We start from the raw sequence: 19422 nt of genomic DNA on the forward strand, positions 1-19422 counted from the left end.
TCTCTCTCTCTCTCTCTCTCTCTCTCTCTGTGTGTGTGTGTGTGTGTGTGTGTGTCCCTCCCCAGAGATTCCTTTCTCAGAGTAAGACTTTCCCCTATGTGAGGGAGATTTTTTCTCTCTCTCCTCTGCCTCCCAAGCTTGGCTAGGAAGGGGGTTAATTTTTGGCTTGGGCTTTCCTGCTTTACTTTCCCTCCTTATTCTCCTTAAAATTGATCTCACAGTTCATAAATTACCCTTTTATGAGTATGCATTTCCAATTCTTTGATAACTCAGATAAGGACCCTTAGTTGGAGTTCATGAGTCTGAGGTCTGCTGCATCTTTACTGACATCAAATGCCTTCCAGCAGTCCAAACCCACATCATGAGGTACAGGATAATTGCATGTTTAATTACCACATATAGGTGAGTTTAGGGGAACAGTCAGAATCAAAGAAATAGGAGATCTCTAAGGGAGCAAGTATAGGATTGGCTGGAGAAGAAGGAAGGGACACACGCTTGGGAGAAGGTGAGGAGCCACTCCGAGTGGTGTACATAACCTGCAGAAAGTCAGAAAATACCAGGGGCAATCAAACTCCCAGAGAGCACTAAAAGATTAGCCAACTACTGCAAAAAATATGTACCTAGATTGTGAAGGGGAAATGATTGTTTACATTTTCTTGTAAATATTTCAGCAGCAAGTTTAGATTTATGAAAAAACATTTCATTTAAAAAAATATTTGGGGGCTGGAGAGATGGCTGAGTGGTTAAGGGGTTTGCCTGTGAAGCCTAAGAACACATATTCTATCTCTCTCCAGATCCCATGTAAGCCAGATGCACAAAGTTGAGGTAAGCACAAAGTTGCACATTCTCACTAGGTGGCACAAGCATCTGAAGTTTGATTGCAGTGGGTGAGGCCCTGGCACACTAACTCCATCTCTCTTGCTTTCTCTAAAGAGAGAGAGAGAAGGAAAAAGAGTATTTGGAGCTGGAGAGACTGCTCGGCAGTTAAGATGCTTGCCTGCAAAGCCTAAGGACCTGGTTTCAATTCCCTGGTACCCACAGAAAGCCAGATTCACAAAGTGGTGAATGCATCTGAAGTTTGCTTGCAAAGTGGCTAGAGGCCCTGAACTGCTCATTCTCTCTCTCTTTTGCACTCTAGGGTAATGACTCAGTGTGAAAAGTATTTGTAACACAAGCATGAGGACCTGAGTTTGAATCCCCGGCACCCATGCAAAATATCAGGCATCATGGTGCATGCCTATAGTCCCAGAGCTAGGGAGATAGATAGATACCTGGAATTGCTGGGGCTTACTGGTTGCTCAGTCTGATAAAAATTAAATTGGTAAGCTCTATATCTAGTTAGAGACCTTGTTTCAAAAAAGAAATGTGAAGAGTGATCAAGGAAGATATCTAACATTTACTTCTGGCATCCACATAAATGCACATAAACACACATGTATGACCACACATATAGGAATATGCATACACATGCAAAAGAATTTAAATTTAGGGCTGGAGAGGTGCCTTAGTCATTAAGGTGCTTGTTTGCAAAGCCGAAGGATCCAAGTTTGCTTCCCTAGGACTCAGGTAAGCCAGATACACAAGGTGGCACATGCATCAGGAGTTCATTTGCAGTGGCTAGAGGCTCTGGCATGCCTATTCTCTTTCCTGCTCTCTCTTAAATAAATAAATAAAAATAATTTAAATTTATTATTGAATTCATATATGTACATGAATATTTATTTATATGTTATTGCCTAAATTCAGTCTTTACTCATGGACTACGATAATGATAGATATACATGAACTTTTTATAAGGTTAAATGTTTGGCCATAGAATATAGTAATTTATTTCATTAATTCCGTTGTAATCTTATGCCATTGTTTCATCACTCCATAGTTTGAAAAAAGAAACATAAAACTATATACTTATGGTATTTATCAGATTCAGAGCCAGTACTTAAAAATCTACTGGATCAATTTTAATTATTTTGCTTGATATGGAATCTGTAACTCATAAATGTATAGATGAAATGATAGCATGGTTCAAAGCATTGCTTTTGTCTTTTCAGTTCCTCTGACCACTTGGTTACGTAGAGAACTAATGGTATAAACCACAGGACCTCAAACAATTACCATTAGCTCCTCCTTAATTGTGGATATCAGACACTGAGACTGAGGTGGAAATGAGGCCTGGACTGGAAAGAGTAGCCACACTCTTTGAGAAGAGCTCAACTAGTCTCTAGAAGTCAATGTCTTCACATCCCATTCTCCGTAAGAATTCTCTCTACTGCTATGCCTTTACTCACTGTTCAATACTTTGGTCAAAATTCCTATTCACTCAGCTGGAGAGACAGCTGAGTGGTTAAGGCATCTGCTTGCAAAACCAAAGGACACTGATTCAATTCTCTAGGACCCACGTAAGCCAGATGCACAAGGGGGCACATGCATCTGGAGTTTGTTTACAATGGCTGGAGGCCTTGGCCTGCCTCCCCCCGCCTCTTTCTCTCTCTCTCAAATAAATAAATACAATACTTAAAAAAATTCCTATTTATCTAGTGTTTATTCAAGCTCCCTACATTCTAGCTTCGTGACCTTGGACACATGACTTTAGTTTTCAGAACTGTACTTTGCTCATCTGGAAAAGAGGGATGGAAACTGATTTCCTGGAGGCGTTGTAAGGAAGAAAGGGAGCAATACAAGTCTTTCAAGGGCTGGAGGGATGGCTCAGCAGTTAAGGCATTTGCCTGCAAAGCCAAAGGACCCAGATTCAACTCCCCAGGACCCACATTAGCCAGATTCACAAGGTGGTGTATGCATCTGGAGTTTGTCTGCAGTGGCTGGAGGCCCTATTGTGCCCATTCTCTCTCTCTCTCCCTCTTTCTCTGTGAAATAAATAAATAAATAAAAATAAAATATTTTAAAAGGACTTTCACATATTTGGAGAACAGATGAAATGCATGTCAACTAGTAATTCTGTAATTACCCACAGCTTCCCTCTCCCTACGTTTTCTGTCTCAGGATCAGTTTGCTTTTGGTCACTCCATTCTTGTTATTCCCTATGCTTTGCATGCATATTTTTGTGTGTGTGTGTGTGTCTGTGCCCTCTTTCTCATTCAGTCTTTCTTTTCACCTTTTAGCAGAAGCTCCCATGCCTTCCAGGCCCATTTAAGTGCTTTTTCTGCACCATAAATCAACAACAGCTTACTTATGTGCCAGTAGAGTGCAGAGTACTAGGACTCTCAAGGTGTTTCTTCTGAGAAGGATCTAAGTTCAAGTCGGTACTCACCAAAGTATATAGTATATATACAAAGTGTAATATATATATTATATAAAAATTGGTGGATGTCAGTTGGCACAAAAGGATATGTAAGCCATTATTTAAATTTTCTTTTTTTAATTTATTTTTTATTTATATATATATATATATTTTGTTCATTTTTTATTTATTTATTTGAGAGTGACAGAGAGAAAGACAGATAGAGGGAGAGAGAGAGAATGGGCGAGCCAGGGCTTCCAGCCACTGCAAACGAACTCCAGACGCATGCGCCCCCTTGTGCATCTGGCTAACGTGGGACCTGGGAAACCGAGCCTCAAACCAGGGTCCTTAGGCTTCACAGGCAAGCGCTTAACCGCTAAGCCATCTCTCCAGCCCCATTATTTAAATTTTCTATTAGAAACACACTTATATGGGGAAATGAAGTTATCAAAACAATTCTCAGGTATTAAAGTTTAAGAGAAAACTAAGAAAAAAGTATTCAAATTTACTTAAAAATAATATTAGTTATTGTGTAAGTGGAATATGGATAATATAACAAAAACTATAAGCATACTATGTGAGTGACTAAAACTTTGGAAGCTGTTCTGTTATTTAGGACTGATGGATAAGTTAGGAGTCATTTTTATCCCCAGTGATGAAGCTCACAGTAACCTAAGCTACATCTCTGATTGGCCCAAATCTGGTCAAGCAATACAACTTTCAGTCAGTCTACTTCTCAAATGTCACTTAACTTTAAAAGCTTGAATTAAAGTCTCCCTAGCCTGGAGAAGTGGAGAATTGATTTTCCTTTTTTAAAATGCTATGGAGAAAAATGACTTCCCTGTAGCTCCTAGACATAAGTCCTCGAGCCTCCTCATGCACTGTTTGTCAAGCACTGAGAGGCTAGTTCATTGTTGCCTGAGCCACTCCTGATGACTGTGCACCAAGAACACAGCATTGCCCAGATGCCACCACTCCTGTGGCATGGGAGTCAAGGCATAGTATGAAGTCACTACCAATGACTTCTCCACTGCATGCTGAAAGTTATTGTGTGAAAAATCTCTTACTGTGTATGTACCACTTTGTTGTAGTTCAGCCTGTGTACAAGGACATGACAGAAGTTCAAACACAACAGACTAACATTTCTGAATTGCTAATGAAAGTGCCAGCACTGAACACACAAATCAAGCTGCCTTTTCACTCAGCACTACTTGATAACCCATTTGTACCCCAGTCACACAGGAAACTGGATCAGCTCTCAGGAGGGGAGGTATTCTTAATGTGTACCTGCCACAATAAGTAAAAACTTCTGCGTTGCTTTGCTTTGCTCTATTTATAGACTCTAGATATTTTATTTTTGCACATTTTAGCCCTTTTGTATGGCATAACAATTGAATGAGTAAGGTTCATCTTACCAATTTTATTATTAAATGGTGCTCAAACATTTTCTGCACAGACACAGAGCTCAAACAGAAACAAATGAGTCAGTGGAGAGATCTCTGGCCTTTAAAAGTCTTTGGTTTCTAACTGACCAATATTTCAGTCATTAGTCTTGGGCAGTGTATTGTCTTTAGAAATAGAGCATTTGGTAGTCTCGAGGCCAATATGCAAACATGTGGTAACAGAGTCTGTGTTGCAAACTTTAGCAGGAAGTTTAATAGCCATAAAGTCACAGTCCCTGTACAAAGATGCTTACCCGGTGGCCTTTGCTCATTTATTCACTCTACACGTACTGACTGAACCCCTACCATCTGTTCTATGCACTAGAGGTACTGAACCAAACATATATAATATCTGCCCTCACACCACTTACATTTCAGCTAGCAACTTAGAAAGAAATTGATGAGATATTCCTCAGGTGATTTCAAACAGTGATAAATGACCAAGGAAAGAAGAAGAAAACTAGGATGGCTAAGAAGCAGACATGTTTGGAGTGCTACCTACAGTTTTGACTTCATAATCTTAACAGTGTGTCTCCATAGGAGTGAGACAACTTAGCTAATTTCTTAAATGTTCTGCAATTGTAAGACATCATTGTTTTGGGCTTTCTTTTTTTTTTTAATTTTTTGTTTATTTTTATTTATTTATTTGAGAGCAACAGACAGAGACAAAGAGGCAGAGAGAGAGAGAGGAGAGTGGGCGCTCCAGGGCTTCTAGCCAGTGCAAACAAACTCCAGACGCGTGCGTCCCCTTGTGCATCTGGCTAACGTGGGTCCTGGGGCATTGAGCCTCGAACTGGGGTCCTTAGGCTTCACAGGCAAGCGCTTAACCGCTAAGCCACCTCTCCAGCCCTGTTTTGGGCTTTCTTAATGAAGACAGGCAGGACCTTTCCTTGAGAAATATGTACCCTGGATCTCATCCTGCTTCTCTGAGATGCTCAAGAGAACGCAAGCAGAAAGGCATTTGTACGTTAGCATTTCCTGGCATTGTGTTCTCATCTCCCATACAGTCTGACTCAGTGATTCTGGGTAGTATGTGTGATATTAGTCTTTGCATGATGCTTCATTTTTGGAGGGTTCAGCTGAACTTGTTCTCCCCTCTGGAGAGATCCACTCATTTCTTAGAAAGGTTCATCGTTGAACTAAAGAGTTGAATAGAACCAGTGGCATAGCTATAAAGCCCTAGTGTCAAAGACATGCTTGATATCTGCTGTAGTAATGAAAAGTTAGATCACTGGAGTATCAAATTGTGTGCATAACAATGACCGGAAAATGCTGAATAGAGAGGGTTCGACCTTCAAAATTCTTGTCCTATCTCCTTAGTTCAAGGTTGCCTGTTCTCTATGATGTCAAGGGCATGGCTTTACTTTCCAGACCCAGAATATTCAAGAAGCCAACACTTCCTGGATGTAGTCCAACAGCTAGTCTGGATGAAAATGGGGCTACGGGGCATTTTAGATCTGCAGTCCCATGTTTTCAAACCTCACTCAAGTACTGAAATAGGGCAATCAAAAGACAGATATCCAACTCTCTCCCTTATAAATAAATTAGCAAATGTCTTTTCCAACATTCCAGTAATTAAAAAAAAGTCCCACAGAAATTTTTATGGCTTCATTATACACACAGAATGAAGGTCATTTTCTGGGTGGGTGGGGCACCAAAGTTTAGAAAGACAACAGAGGTGAATACTTTATATCTTACTGCATCTGTCAATGGTTCAGCCTTCTTTGTCAAGACTAATATGAGCAAAAACAACAACAACAACAACAACGATAATGTATGTGGGAAAAGGACCACATCAAATGAGTCGTACAGTATAGTAACTCTAGAATTTGGAGTGTAATGTAGTGTCCTCTCTTTTATCTTAGCAAATACTAGGCAGACATGATTAAAGACTTTGTTTTTATTCCAAAAGTGATCAAACTCAAAGCAGGGAAAGATTTCTGTTAATAATTTAGGTAAATTCTTAAGCAGCCAAATCCCAGTTCACTGGTGAGCCATCAATCTAAGGAGCATAGTCTTAAGGACTTTTTCAAATAGAAGGTAGGTGTGGGTTAAAACCTGTTAGTTCAGAACACCTTTGAACTTGAAATGCATCTCATCTTTGAAAAAATGAGCAGACAGAAATGTGATTAAAATACACTCTTTTTTTTTTTTTTTTTTGAGGTAGGGATTTGCTCTAGCCCAGGTTGACCTGGAATTTAGTCTCAGGGTGGCCTCGAACTCAATCCTCTGACCTTTGCCTCCCGAGTGCTGGTATTAAAGGCATGGGCCACCATGCCTGGTTCCTTCTTGATATTTTTAACAGAAGGGTATCTCTAAAGTTAAACTTCAATATTATGGGAACAGTTATATCATATTGTACTTTCATCATTTTAAAATTTTTATAAAATCTTTTAAACGTCTGAAAAGTCTTTTTGTTTTTATATTTTGTGACATAATATACATGATTAAGATGACAAATTTCTAAATAATATTAATAATTCATTTCCATTTATCCCAAGCAAATGCATTTTGTTCCTAAGAGACATTTAATCCATTCCCAGTTTTGGAAGAGAAAATAAGGGAGATGAAAGGATTTAATGAAAAGTACATATTTGACTTGTGATTATAAAATAATTGCTATAGTAATTTTCAGTTTAGACTGAAGTTTTGATGTGAGTAAAATCAAATTATATTTCTGTTAACAATCAAGTTTACCTCTTTGGTATAGAACTATTAAAAGTTACTGTCATGAAAATTAATGTTATGAAAATACTGTAGCTCAGATTAAGACATCTTTTTGAAATATTTTTAAGAAAGAAGAAGAGAAAAAGAGAGTGAGAATGGGCACACCAAGGCCTCTTGTCACTGACAATGAACTCCAGACACATGCAACGTACCACCTTGTGCATCTGGTTTTACATGGGTCCTGGGGGAGTTAAGCTCAGGCTGTCAGACTTTGCAAGCAAGCACCTTTAACTTCTAAGTTATCTTTTCAGCCCAAGAAATCTTATTTGTGTAAATGTGTTTATACTTTTTCTCCAGAAAGTAGAAGATCTATGCCTATAGGATAAGTTTCAAAGAACAGCTTAACTTGTCATAAATGTTTTCTAGACAAGCTTATGTATCTTTTCTTGCCTTGTACTCTATCTTGTACTCCTACCCCACCCATCAAATAGAAATAGTCAAATTCAATCATCATTATTGGATTAGTGGGAGACATGGGTTACATCCAGGTTCACCTTCCTTGTGTTGGCTTATTCCAAAGTAGCTGGAGCAATTAATTGGCTCTGGGACTACATCTTACTTGGGTGAATTCTCTACTCAGAGAAGATGAGAGAGGAACCAAGATTTCATTTAGACTTTCTTTCATGGCACACTTTTCTCTAAATGTACCGTTCCTTACTCTGAAAGCAGTCATAACAGCTTGAGAGAAGTGAGATTGGAAGGTGAGCACAGGAGAAAGAGAGAAAAGTTGAGAACTTGTTTCTGGCTCTTCCAGCTCCATGCATCCAACTTAGTTTATCAGAGTACTTCAAGATTTTTCAACTGAACCTCCAATATATGATAATGAACATGTACTCACCCGTTCGTCCCCTCTGTGCATTTCTCTTTGTCTCCTGGGCTTTGTAGGAGCAGAGGTGGCCATGGTGGAGTGTAGCCAAGATTCTGGCTAATTTAAGTATCTTCATGGGCAATGCTCTATGGCTATGCTCTATTATTATTATTATTATTATTATTTGGCCAGGACAAAGATTTACAAATAGTTTTAAAAAATATTTTATTTATTTCATTGATTTGAGAGAATGACAGAAAGAGAGAGAGAGAGAGAGAGAGAGAGAGAGAGAGAGAGAGAGGGAAAGCAGTTAGAGAGAGGGAGAATGGGCAGGCTACAGCCTCTAGTCACTGCAAAGGAAGTCCAGATGCATGCACAATATTGTGCATCTGGCCTATGTGTGGGTTCTGGAGAATCAAACCTGGGTCCTTAGACTTTGCAGGCAAGTGTCTTAACTGCTAAGCCACCTCTCCATCCCTACAAATAGCTTTAAGTAAGACAGTAAAGTAAGGACCACAATTCTGAGTCTTTAGTCAATCAGGAAGTAGTTTGGGTGAAGTTTGTTAATTTTCTCCTTAAGATAACAGTAAGTAATGAGTATCTATTAACTTTAGTTTCTCGGCCCTCTGACTGCTGTAGACTTTTCTTTTTTTCTTGGTTGGTTGAAAAACCTGAGAATATTTTGAAGATATTTGACCCATTTGGCCCCTACTATATGAGGAATAAGCAAAAATAATTTTCTCCAAGGAATAACTACTGGAACACACCCCATTAGGCCTAGAGAGAAACCCCAGCTCCAGTGACTTAAATCAGACAGCAGAGAACAAAAGAAGAATCATTTATATGTTATCACCTAAGAATGATGATAAAACAATTTATTAACCAAAGCTATAACTTGGAAAAGACTGTCTTAATGACTTTTTAAGAAAGAGTCTGGCCCTCAAGCATGTGTTGTGCTTTAGTAAGTCTGTAACATTTGTGAACCCTTGAAAGGAAGTAATTAATGAGAGTCAGTGGATTTTTGTCACTGTGACAAAATACCTAAGATGACAACAGAATGGGGGAAATATATTTTGGTTCACAATTTCAAATGTCCCAATCCACAGTAAGCTAGCTCCAGTGCTTTAGGCATATGGCACAGATAGCTAAATACTATGCGTTCTTCATTTATACAACTAAAAATACTTTACTCAGTTGGAAAGGACAGTGGGAAGTCTCTTACTTCTTCTTAGCAGAGGAATGCTGAGTGCAGAAAGTGTATAGAAGCCAAGAAGGAGTTGAAAAAGAACTGGCCTTCCTGACCTTCAAGTAGTAGGTAATTCCTTACTGCTGACAAGGAGGAGACAGAGAGCACAGCCGGGAGCTGGCTGCTGCAGTTCTTCTAAATGTGGCCAGCTGTAAGAATGAATGCTTTACAGAGTGGGATAGAAGAGTTCTCAGTGGTGGGTGATGCCAACTAATTACAGAATTCAAATTACTTTGGAATCTTCAAAGCACCAAACAAGGATGTGCAGCATACTCATGTCTCTTTATAAGCCAAGCACTTTTTTTTTTAAAATAACAGCAAACCTTCAGAAAAGGCTAAAAATAACCACATGTGATTCTTGTATGAATCATGGACATGCCTGTTCAGAAATGAGACACACATTGTTCTTGATTCCAATGGAATAGTCCCCCTTTCACCAACAGAATGGCCAATCTAGTCAATGCAATGTCATGTTTCTCCAAAACTGCTAAAACTACTATACTCTAAAAGCCTACAGCTGAGGCTTAATTGCCCTCAAATTTTTAATATGAAATGTATGAACACATTATATTTTGTCCAGTGGAAGCAAATTTACATTCAAAGAGATGAGAAGGAAGCAGTTTTTATTCCACATACATGATCCACACACAATTTTGAATCCCTTTGTTCTGCCCAATGTCTCAGCAAAGATATGGATGCTGCAGTGGGAGTCTCCCTGCTGAAAACAGAGGGGAAGTGAGTAAATGCATGAGAGTTGATATAAATTCAAGTCATGTTACAAAGGATTTTGACATGACAGACTGCAGGATGAATTCTCGTAGGCTGGCAAGATTTCCTGGTCTACTCTTTGACTATTGTTAGAGCTCACTGTATGAAATGCACTCCATCCTCTGGGATATAACATGAGTTCTAGTACCAGGTTGGAATTATTTAGGATCACTCAATGACAGGATTTATAAGTTAGTAAAACAGCTGAAAAATCCAACAGTCTGGTCTAACCTGGGATGCTCTGTCTCCTCACAGCCAATGCTCCATCAGGCGGCTTTGTCTGGCTGGCGGATTTAGTGTAGGGACTCTCATCTGCAAAGGCACAATGAAGGGTTTGGTTAATTTTCATCTAGTTTCTACCAGTGGAGATCTGTAATGGATTGCAATCCTTCTTCCAGAGAGAAGGAGAGAGAAAGCGTGAGAGAGGGAGAGAGAGGGGGTAAGAGGGAGAGAGAGGAGATCAGGTTCAGTACAAACAGTTGGTGGCTTGAGTGGTACACTCGGGTGAGCTGTGGGGTGAGTCTGGAAATGTTTTGAACATCAATCTCTTCCCCAATGAAAGAGGGAGTCAACCCTCATGGACTTCTCCGAGTTTAAAGGATCAAAAGTGATGATGTACGTGGAAAAATTATAAAATGGCAGGAAGTATGCTAAGATGATATACCAATTACTTGTCATGTACATACATTGGTAACTACCAGTGAATATGTGTATCAGGAAGACAAAGAAAGAATAAAATGGCTCAGTGGGCACTAAGAATGATCAGGTAGAAGGACAAAGGGAATGAAAAGATATGTTACTATTTCAGATAAGCCATGACAGAGCATTAGTACTGCAGGAGAATAAAGATGAACAGAGTTAGTAGGCTTGTCCTTGGAAAGTGAACTTGCATCCAGGGTAAAGCAGAGGGGAGGGTCATAACAGAGAAGCTGAGAAGAGGGAAGGAATGATGGTTTTGCAAAAGAAAACAGATACTGTAATGAGCTGATTGGCTCTCTGTTAGAAAGAGATGAGTGTAACCCACAGAACAATAAAGAGAGTAACAGAAAAGATACAAGGTCCAAAGCTTCATGTATTTGTGAGTCACACAAGAGGCTAAACGCCTAGGTGACAAGATCATAGAGAAAATTATAAGTCATGTGATTTATTTATTTTTTAAAGTTTTCATATGAATTGGAATATAGAAACAGTGACACAGAAAGACACATATTCAGGGTAAAATGGGAAGGGATAATTCTTCCTGCTTCATGTGGAGACATCTGTAAGTAGCAAAAGAGATGTAGGAGGAACAAACTTTAGAGTTTCAAGGATAGGATGTATATGGCTTGAGTAAATACAATGTAAAATAATTATCCCACATATTTAGTCAAGTTATGCCACCCAAGAATACCTCTTCCCACACTAGAACATGTTTGCTATTGTTGTTTTAACAGCAAATCATTAAAGGATTAAAAAGAAACCTATGACACATGACAACTATTAAGTACAACAAGTGTTTAATTCAGCCAAAAGGCTTTATTATCAGAGAACGAGAATATTAATTCCTCCAACTAAGTGGTTTGTGTTTCAAAATTGAAGAACTCATTTTCTCACTAGGATGTACTTCTTGTTGGAATGAATCATGATTTCTTCATAAAATGAACAAGGTCATTATAAGCAATGGAAAAAGGAAAGATTAACACTGCTGTAAACTGCAATTAACAGTAAAAATGGCAGTCATGCTGTTTCATATTTATATTCCATTTATCACACAATTCTTTATGCTCTTCCAACCCTAAAGTCTTTTTGGATACCAAAATAGTCAACATCATCATTGCTGCTTATGCAGCAGGTCTTTGACTCTTTGCAAACAGTATATTGAGTGCTATTTTTAAAAAACTCACAAAACACATGCAGGTATTTATTACAAAAGTGTACATTTGGCCCACCATTCCCACATGAATACTTGAATGCTCTTTTCACAGTGTTCATTTAATAACCAGGCATCATGCTTCACATAGCATCCATTAAAACAGACTGGTTCTGAGTAAAATTCTGACCATATTCATTAGATTAAAATTTTTTTTTCTTTCATTGGCCAGAACTTGGCAATTGCTCATTTATGACGACAAAGTTCCAAGCCAGGTGATGTCCATCACCACCATGGAGTTCAGGAGTTATCAACTCAAGTCTTAGTCTTCCTTTACTTTCAATCTGTCAATATTACATGCTAATTATAGTTTTGGGTTGAGTCCAACCTTGGATTTTCTTAAAGGTCAGCAGAGATTTTCCCAAGAGACTCTGGGGTGATCTGTACCTGATGCTCTATTTTAAGGAGATTATTTTTCTCATTTAATTAATTTACCCAGTTTGCATTACTACAGTAGTCAGTCTTGGTAAAATGGTTTTCTTATTCATATTTGAAAACAATTTCCCTGATTTAAAGGTCCTCTAGTGATGGGCACCATTAAAAGATTGCAGCTGAATTACAGATGGCCACTTGGCCAGTGTCTATGTCAGCATACCCAGCCCTCAACCTTACTCCTTCCATGAACTGGGGAAAAGAAGTGATTATCTAGTAGCCCAAAGTTGTGTTGCAAAGGATGAGACCACCAAGATGTTCAATATTATCTAAGAATAGCTTGCTGAAGTCATCAAGAAAAAGGCTGTAGTTCCTAATGGAAGTGATGCAGAAACCAGCAGCACTTACTATGAGCACCAAGAAGACAGCAACAGAGAAACACAGTGCCACTTAACTCTCTTTGTTTGCTTCTTTTAATATTTTTTAAAATTACACTGGATTTGCTATTAGAATCGACATTCAATAGTGAATGATCAACTAATGCCTCCTTTGTATATACTTTGAACATTAGTTACACTATTGCTTTTACACTAGAGGTCACACCTGGCCTCTAACTCCCAGCAACAAGTAGATTCAGACATCCACACAGTGACCTTAACTGTCAGGGAGACACTGTGCCCTTTTTTCAGAATTTTTCTGTAGAGAATGGAGTACCCACAGGTGGGCTGAAAGCATCTAAAGGCAGAGAGAAAAGCCTAATAAAATAACCAGCACTTCAGGGATCCTTTCAGGACTTCTAAGTACTCAGAGTGTTACCAGACATTAGACTGCCTGCATAAGCACAGTCTATATTTTAATAATTTTTACTGTGAACTTTGATATGTGAACATGTAATCCGATCATAATCCTGTTCCCTCCTCATTAGTTGTCACATTCCCTTTGTCTCTTTACCACCCTCCATTCCATTAAGGACCCACCACTTCTAGACAGTGCTTCCTCTGATTTTTTTTTCTTTTTCTTTTTTCTCTCCTGTGTTTTCCATGTCAAAATATTGACAGGCTGGTTTGGAGTGTTTAAAGATGCTTGATTGCAAAGCCTGATGGCCTGGGTTTGATTTCCCAGTATCCATGTAAGCTAGGTGCAAAGTGGCACATGTGTCTGAAGTTTATTTCCAGTGCCAGGAGGCTCTGAGGCTCCCATACTCACTCTGTCTCAGTCTACTTCTTTCTTTCTGTCTCTTTCAAATAATTAATAAATGAATATTTTAAAAATATTGATGGGCTCACAACAGTGCAGGCCTTGTGGGGGTATTAGTAATCACTGTGGAGTTGTATATGCACCACTTGTTTATGTCAGGAGACCAGTGTTCTAAAGTCCTTAACTCTTATATTTTAGGAAGGTTTCCCTAAGAATACCTCTTAACATTAATCATAGAACAAGCATCATGGGCTTTATCTAGTCATCATAGAATGACATTCGGCCTTCTTAATGTGACTCAGTAGAAGCCAGTCCTTACTTCACACTTTGTCTGAAAATGTACATGGAGAACAAGCACAGAGGAGGCCAGTGGTTCCAGCATAGGTCTTAAAGGATAAAGATGTGCAGAGTACATTTTAAACCTTTACATAGAATCATGGAAACAGTATAACATCTTGTGGTTATTTTCATATGTCTCCAGCAGATTTTTAGATATATTCCTAGAATTCATACTTATATGACAATCTAAACTACATTTTAATTTTTATGTTTAGTACTAAGGCCCAGAGAGATAACTTTATAGAAGGAAATATACATTACAGTGAGTCTAGACTAAATTTCTTACTTTCATATTCTTTCACCTTTTCTTTTTTTAATGTTATTTCCTCTTGGATAAACAATATTTTACAAGTCACCGGGCTCACATGATGCTGCATCAGTATCGTGGACCATGACTACACACATGAGCCACTAGAGGTCTTGCACGGGATGGTATAGGTACTTACTGTGGAGAAACCTACAGAAATATGTTGACCTTATCAATTTGTGTGTAAAAATACCATTCCTCCCACCTTGTTTGCTTAACATAAAGCATATATAGATATGCAAAAAGAGAACTGTAGAACAAATTTCTTTCCTTTTTAATTTTTTTGTTCATTTTTATTTATTTATTTGAGAGTGACAGAGAGAGAGAGAGAGAGAGAGAGAGAGAGAGAGAGAGAGAATGGCCACGCCAGGGCCTCCAGCCACTGCAAATGAACTCCAGACACCTGTGCCGCCTTGTGCATCTGGCTAACGTGGGTACTGGGGAATCAAGCCTCAAAACAGGGTCCTTAGGCTTCACAGGCAAGCGCTTAACCACTAAGCCATCTCTCCAGCCCCAATTTTTATTCTTAACCTCTCTTTTAAAAGATAAAAGTCTAAAAGAAATGTCAATATAACTCCTTGTTCTCCAGGATGGTCCTAAAAGAGCAATTACATTTTAAGATATGTGTTAATAGTTTTCTTTTTTTTTTAATATTTTGTTTATTTTTACTTATTTATTTGAGAGTGACAGATAGAGAAAGAGGCAGTTAGAGAGAGAGAGAGAGAGAGAGAGAGAGAGAGAGAGAGAGAGAGAGAGAATGGGCGTACCAGGGCTTCCAGCCACTGCAAACGAACTCCAGACGCGTGCGCCCCCTTGTGCATCTGGCTAACATGGGACCTGGGGAATGGAGCCTTGAACCGGGGTCCTTAGGCTTCACAGGCAAGCGCTTAACTGCTAAGCCATCTCTCCAGCCCAATAGTTTTCTTTTGATTCATTAGAGATACTACCAGACTCTTTCAATTTCCATCCAAATACAGAAATGAATAAAAGTAGATCAAATAAGAAACCATTGAGAACTAAAATATCTAGAAGAGTACCTGGCATATGGTGGACACTCATTAAATCTACATTGATGGACAAATATTCTTTCCTCTTTATTTTTCTGACAGGTTCTCATTCTGATCTAGGCTGACCCAGAACTCATTCTGTAGCTCAGAATGGTCTTCAACTCATACCTCAGCCTTCCAAGTATGGGGATTACAGGTGTGAGCCACCATGCCTGGCTTTTCTCCTAACTCTGCCTTCTTCCTTTTCTTCCTTCTGCTACATTTCTTCCTTTCCTCCTCCCTTCCTTCCTTCTTCGCTTCCTCTTTACCTTTTCCTTTCCTTTCCTTTTCTTCCCTTCTTCTGCCTCTGATTTTCATTATTTCTTTTTCTAGGTTTAAAGACTATTCCCTTTAAAGTCACAATACCCAACATATATTAAGAATTAACAACAGTGTATGCTTTTAAAAACATGACTCTTCATAAAACTGATACTAAAATATTTTTTCTTTTTATTCAGGTTTTAGGAACATTTATGAAACAATATTTATTTTTGAGGCAAGGTGGCATTGTAGCTCACGTGGGTTCTAAACCTGCTAGGCAATTGAAACTGGTCTTGCATTCCTGATCTTCTTGCCTCTACTTCGGAGTGCCAGGATAAAAGGTACACAACACCTCGCCAAGCAGACACCCTTTAAAATAATTTTTTGAGTGAAAGAATCCTGATTTTCACCCCAGACTCAGCTTTGACTTTGGTGATAGACACTATTGACAAGGGATCCTAACCTAAAAGTCTCATGAGGAGAAGAGCAGATATTTAACAAGTCAGCTCACTGACATAAATGCCGTAACAAGGGCATCTCAGGGTATCAGAACTGCCAGCTTTTTCTAATGACATCTCAGCAGCTAGAAAATCACCATCACACATGATGGCCTCCCACTGTCCTAAGGGCTTGAATATTGCTAATAACAGTGAAGAACACGGATCCTTTTGCAGAGCCATCCCATGAGGCCATTAATATGTCCTCTGTTAACAGGGGGACTTGACGTGGTGACAGAAGCTCAGAAAGGGCTTAGTCAGGCATACACTTAAAACAGAGGGAAAACAATGGGGAATGGGGGACATCTGTTCCTCATTTAGCACAATTTGGTCAGTGCTCTCATGTGCTAAGACCAAGGGAGGCAAACACCAGTCATTTGATATAAGTATACGTTCTAAGTGAATCTGGTGTTCATAGAGTCGGAAAGCAAACAGCAGGGCTCTAAGAAGGGAGGCTGAACTCTGCATCATGGACAGAGCCCACACTGGACCTGGGAGGATCCCTGGAGGGAAGGGGCTCAGGCTCTTCACGTTCTCATATCTGCTAATATTTCCTGGTGTCCAGTGTGCCATACATAACCCACCTGGCTCCTGTGCCCATTCCATTTCCAGGATCTGAACTTTCCAGAAAAACCAGATACGATCATAGTTCACAAATCTTGGCACAGGGTTTCATTGAAGAACAAAAATTTAATTTCCTTTGGTGGAGACTAGTCAGCCCATGCTACACAATTCCTAGCAACTAATTATGCACAACTGAGGCACTGCTAAGCCAGCACATCCTCAGCTTGTTGATTAGTAATAATAAAAAAAGACATGTAGTGCAGTTAAATGTTATGGCTATTTGCCAGCAGCAAGGAGATAGGCAGCACATGCCACAGTGATCACACATGTCATTTCAAGCTCAGAAGAAAATGCCATTTTCCAAAAAGGAACACAATAAAAACCACTGTGAGGCAGTAATCTGTCCCTTAAATTTAATTAACTTTCACAAATTTTAGTGCCTACTATGTGCAAACTAAGAATTAAAGTGAATAAAGGATAATGAAAGTGAAGTGGAATGGTATTTGTGGCACTCTTGTTACCTCATCAGTTTGCGAGTGGAACATGGTGTATCATTCTTCTTAGAGGGAGAATAAGCCGGTACTTAGGAGAACTGGTGGAGATCTGATACAGGGGGAGAGAGAGAAAGACAGAAAGAGAGAGCGGGGGGGGGGGGGCCGTGGCCTGGTGTAGAATTTTTGCAATCAGAAAAATGAAAAATCAAGTTGTATTAAGCTTTCAGCTAACATAAAATTTTTGTATTGGTGGAAGACTACAATCTTTTCTGAGTTCTGGTCCTGTGAACATCATATCATGGTCTATCACGAGCATATTCCATAGTGGCTATTTCTTTCTCTTGTACTCTCATTCTGTAGTTAAGTTTACTGCATTGGTGGTTTTATGGGGCATTTGAAAATTTAAGCAAGAATTCCTGAGGGATAGCTGACAAAAGGTTTTGATAAGAAAAGAGAGTTATGCTTTCCTCTTCTCATTAGTGTGAAATACAAGGTGAACTACAGAGTCCCACATAATTTAAAGAAGTGCAAGCTCAAAGCTGCAGCCTAGTACCCCACTTCAATCCTGAATTATTTGTCATCCCTGATTAAAATAGCCCTGTTGCTTGGGTCATACAAAAGATGCACATTGGACTTCCCATAAGTGGAAGGCACTGGGTCTACACAGGCTTCAGCAATACAGCTTTGGTACATCAAAGCTACAGTGTGTACCTGCTTACAATTTACAATTAAGGATGAGTTAAGTTCTTCTTCCCTCACCTGATTAAGCAGTCCACACAGCTCTAAGGCAGAAGAGAGAAGGAATTATCTCCGCTTGGTGGCAGGAGGCAGAGGCAGGGTGCTATTCTATCAGGGTCACTCTCTTATTAAGAAATGATTTTTCTTGTTCCACCCATCTCCTTTCCCTCCTCTCCTTTGTGATTTATTTTCCATCTGCATGGCATTAATATCCACCCTGACTGTGAAAAAGTTTCCTTATATCTCTGTAATGTAGACACAGCAGATGTGCTTCAGATTCTTCAAGCAACCTGGTCTTTTGCTTCTTTTTTAAAAAATTATTTATTTTTAAATACACACAGAGGGATGGGGGAAGGGAGGGAGGGAGAGAATGGGCACAACAAGGCCTCTGGCTGCTGCAAATGAACTCCAGATGCATGTGCTTCTTTATGCATGTGGCTTTACATAGGTACTGGGGAATCAAACCTGGGTCATTAGACCTCACAGACAAGTACCTTAGCCACTGAGCAATTTCTCTGGTCCATCTTTTGCTTTTCAAATGATTAAAAATGATCGAAACACAACAAAATTTTATTTAAAAAATAGAGGTACAGTGGCTTCTTCACAATGATAGGATACTCTCTAAATTATGTGAATCATAACATAGCCAACTGTTATGGTTTAATGGGAAATGGCCTCCACAGGCTCATGTACTGGTAGCCTGATGGCCACCACTGGGCTTCTGGGAAATGAGTTGATTCTGAGGACTCCATCTTAATCAGTGGAGTAATCTCTTCCTGGACTGATCATATAATGGCCTGCTGGAGAGGTGGTGAAAAATAGGAAGCAGGGTCTGGTCAGAGGAAGTAGGTCACTGGGATGTATCTTGCCTCTTGCTCCTTCTTCTTGATCTTTTTGCTTCCTGTCAGCCATGAGAGGATCTGCTTTGGCTGCACCATGTGCTCCTCTACTATGATATTTGGCTCATGCATATGAGGCCAAGTGACTATGGGCTGAAACCTTTGACCAGGAGCCAAAATAAACTCTTTAAGGTATTTATCACAGAGAAAAAAACCAACACTCCCTTATAGGGATTCCCTGTTATAGCTACAGACACTGTCACCTATGTGCGGCATATTACTGTTGGTCTGTCAAATTGGGCCACTTTTCTCCCTCATTGCTCTGATGTTTAATTCTTTGTGTCTCAAAACATGGCCCATGGAGTGCTGCATGGTTTCTACTGGAGGTGTAGTACCCCAGGATCCATCAGTCTATGGAATGCAGGTGATTTACCATTTCATTATGACTGTATAGTGGCAAGGGTACACCTGCCCTGACTCACCTGGTTGTGTCAGTGAAGACCTACATGGTGCTGATAAATACTGTGATATACAAGCACACTGAACAACAATCTCAAGGCTTCAAGGATAGCAATTATCAGATTGCTTATGGTATGATTTCCTCAAAAAGAAAATAAAACTTTGCAATAA

The 19422-nt window shown here is 39.4% G+C and overlaps 1 protein-coding gene across 15 annotated transcripts in view; it reads right to left on the bottom strand.

Annotated features, from left to right (window-relative positions):
* Positions 1–19422, bottom strand: part of Grip1 (glutamate receptor interacting protein 1) — a 667112-nt gene that overhangs the window by 177680 nt on the left and 470010 nt on the right. For 12 of the 15 annotated variants that reach the window (XM_045151473.1, XM_045151484.1, XM_045151483.1 and 9 more), the window contains exon 2: positions 10461–10541. The exons of the other annotated variants lie outside the window; for them this stretch is intronic. In XM_045151473.1, coding sequence (XP_045007408.1) covers positions 10461–10541 — 81 coding nt within the window. The remainder of the gene's footprint in view (positions 1–10460; positions 10542–19422) is intronic. 15 annotated transcript variants of the gene reach the window in all.

This window comes from Jaculus jaculus, chromosome 6, assembly GCF_020740685.1.
Source record: "Jaculus jaculus isolate mJacJac1 chromosome 6, mJacJac1.mat.Y.cur, whole genome shotgun sequence".
NCBI classification, from domain to species: domain Eukaryota; kingdom Metazoa; phylum Chordata; class Mammalia; order Rodentia; family Dipodidae; genus Jaculus; species Jaculus jaculus.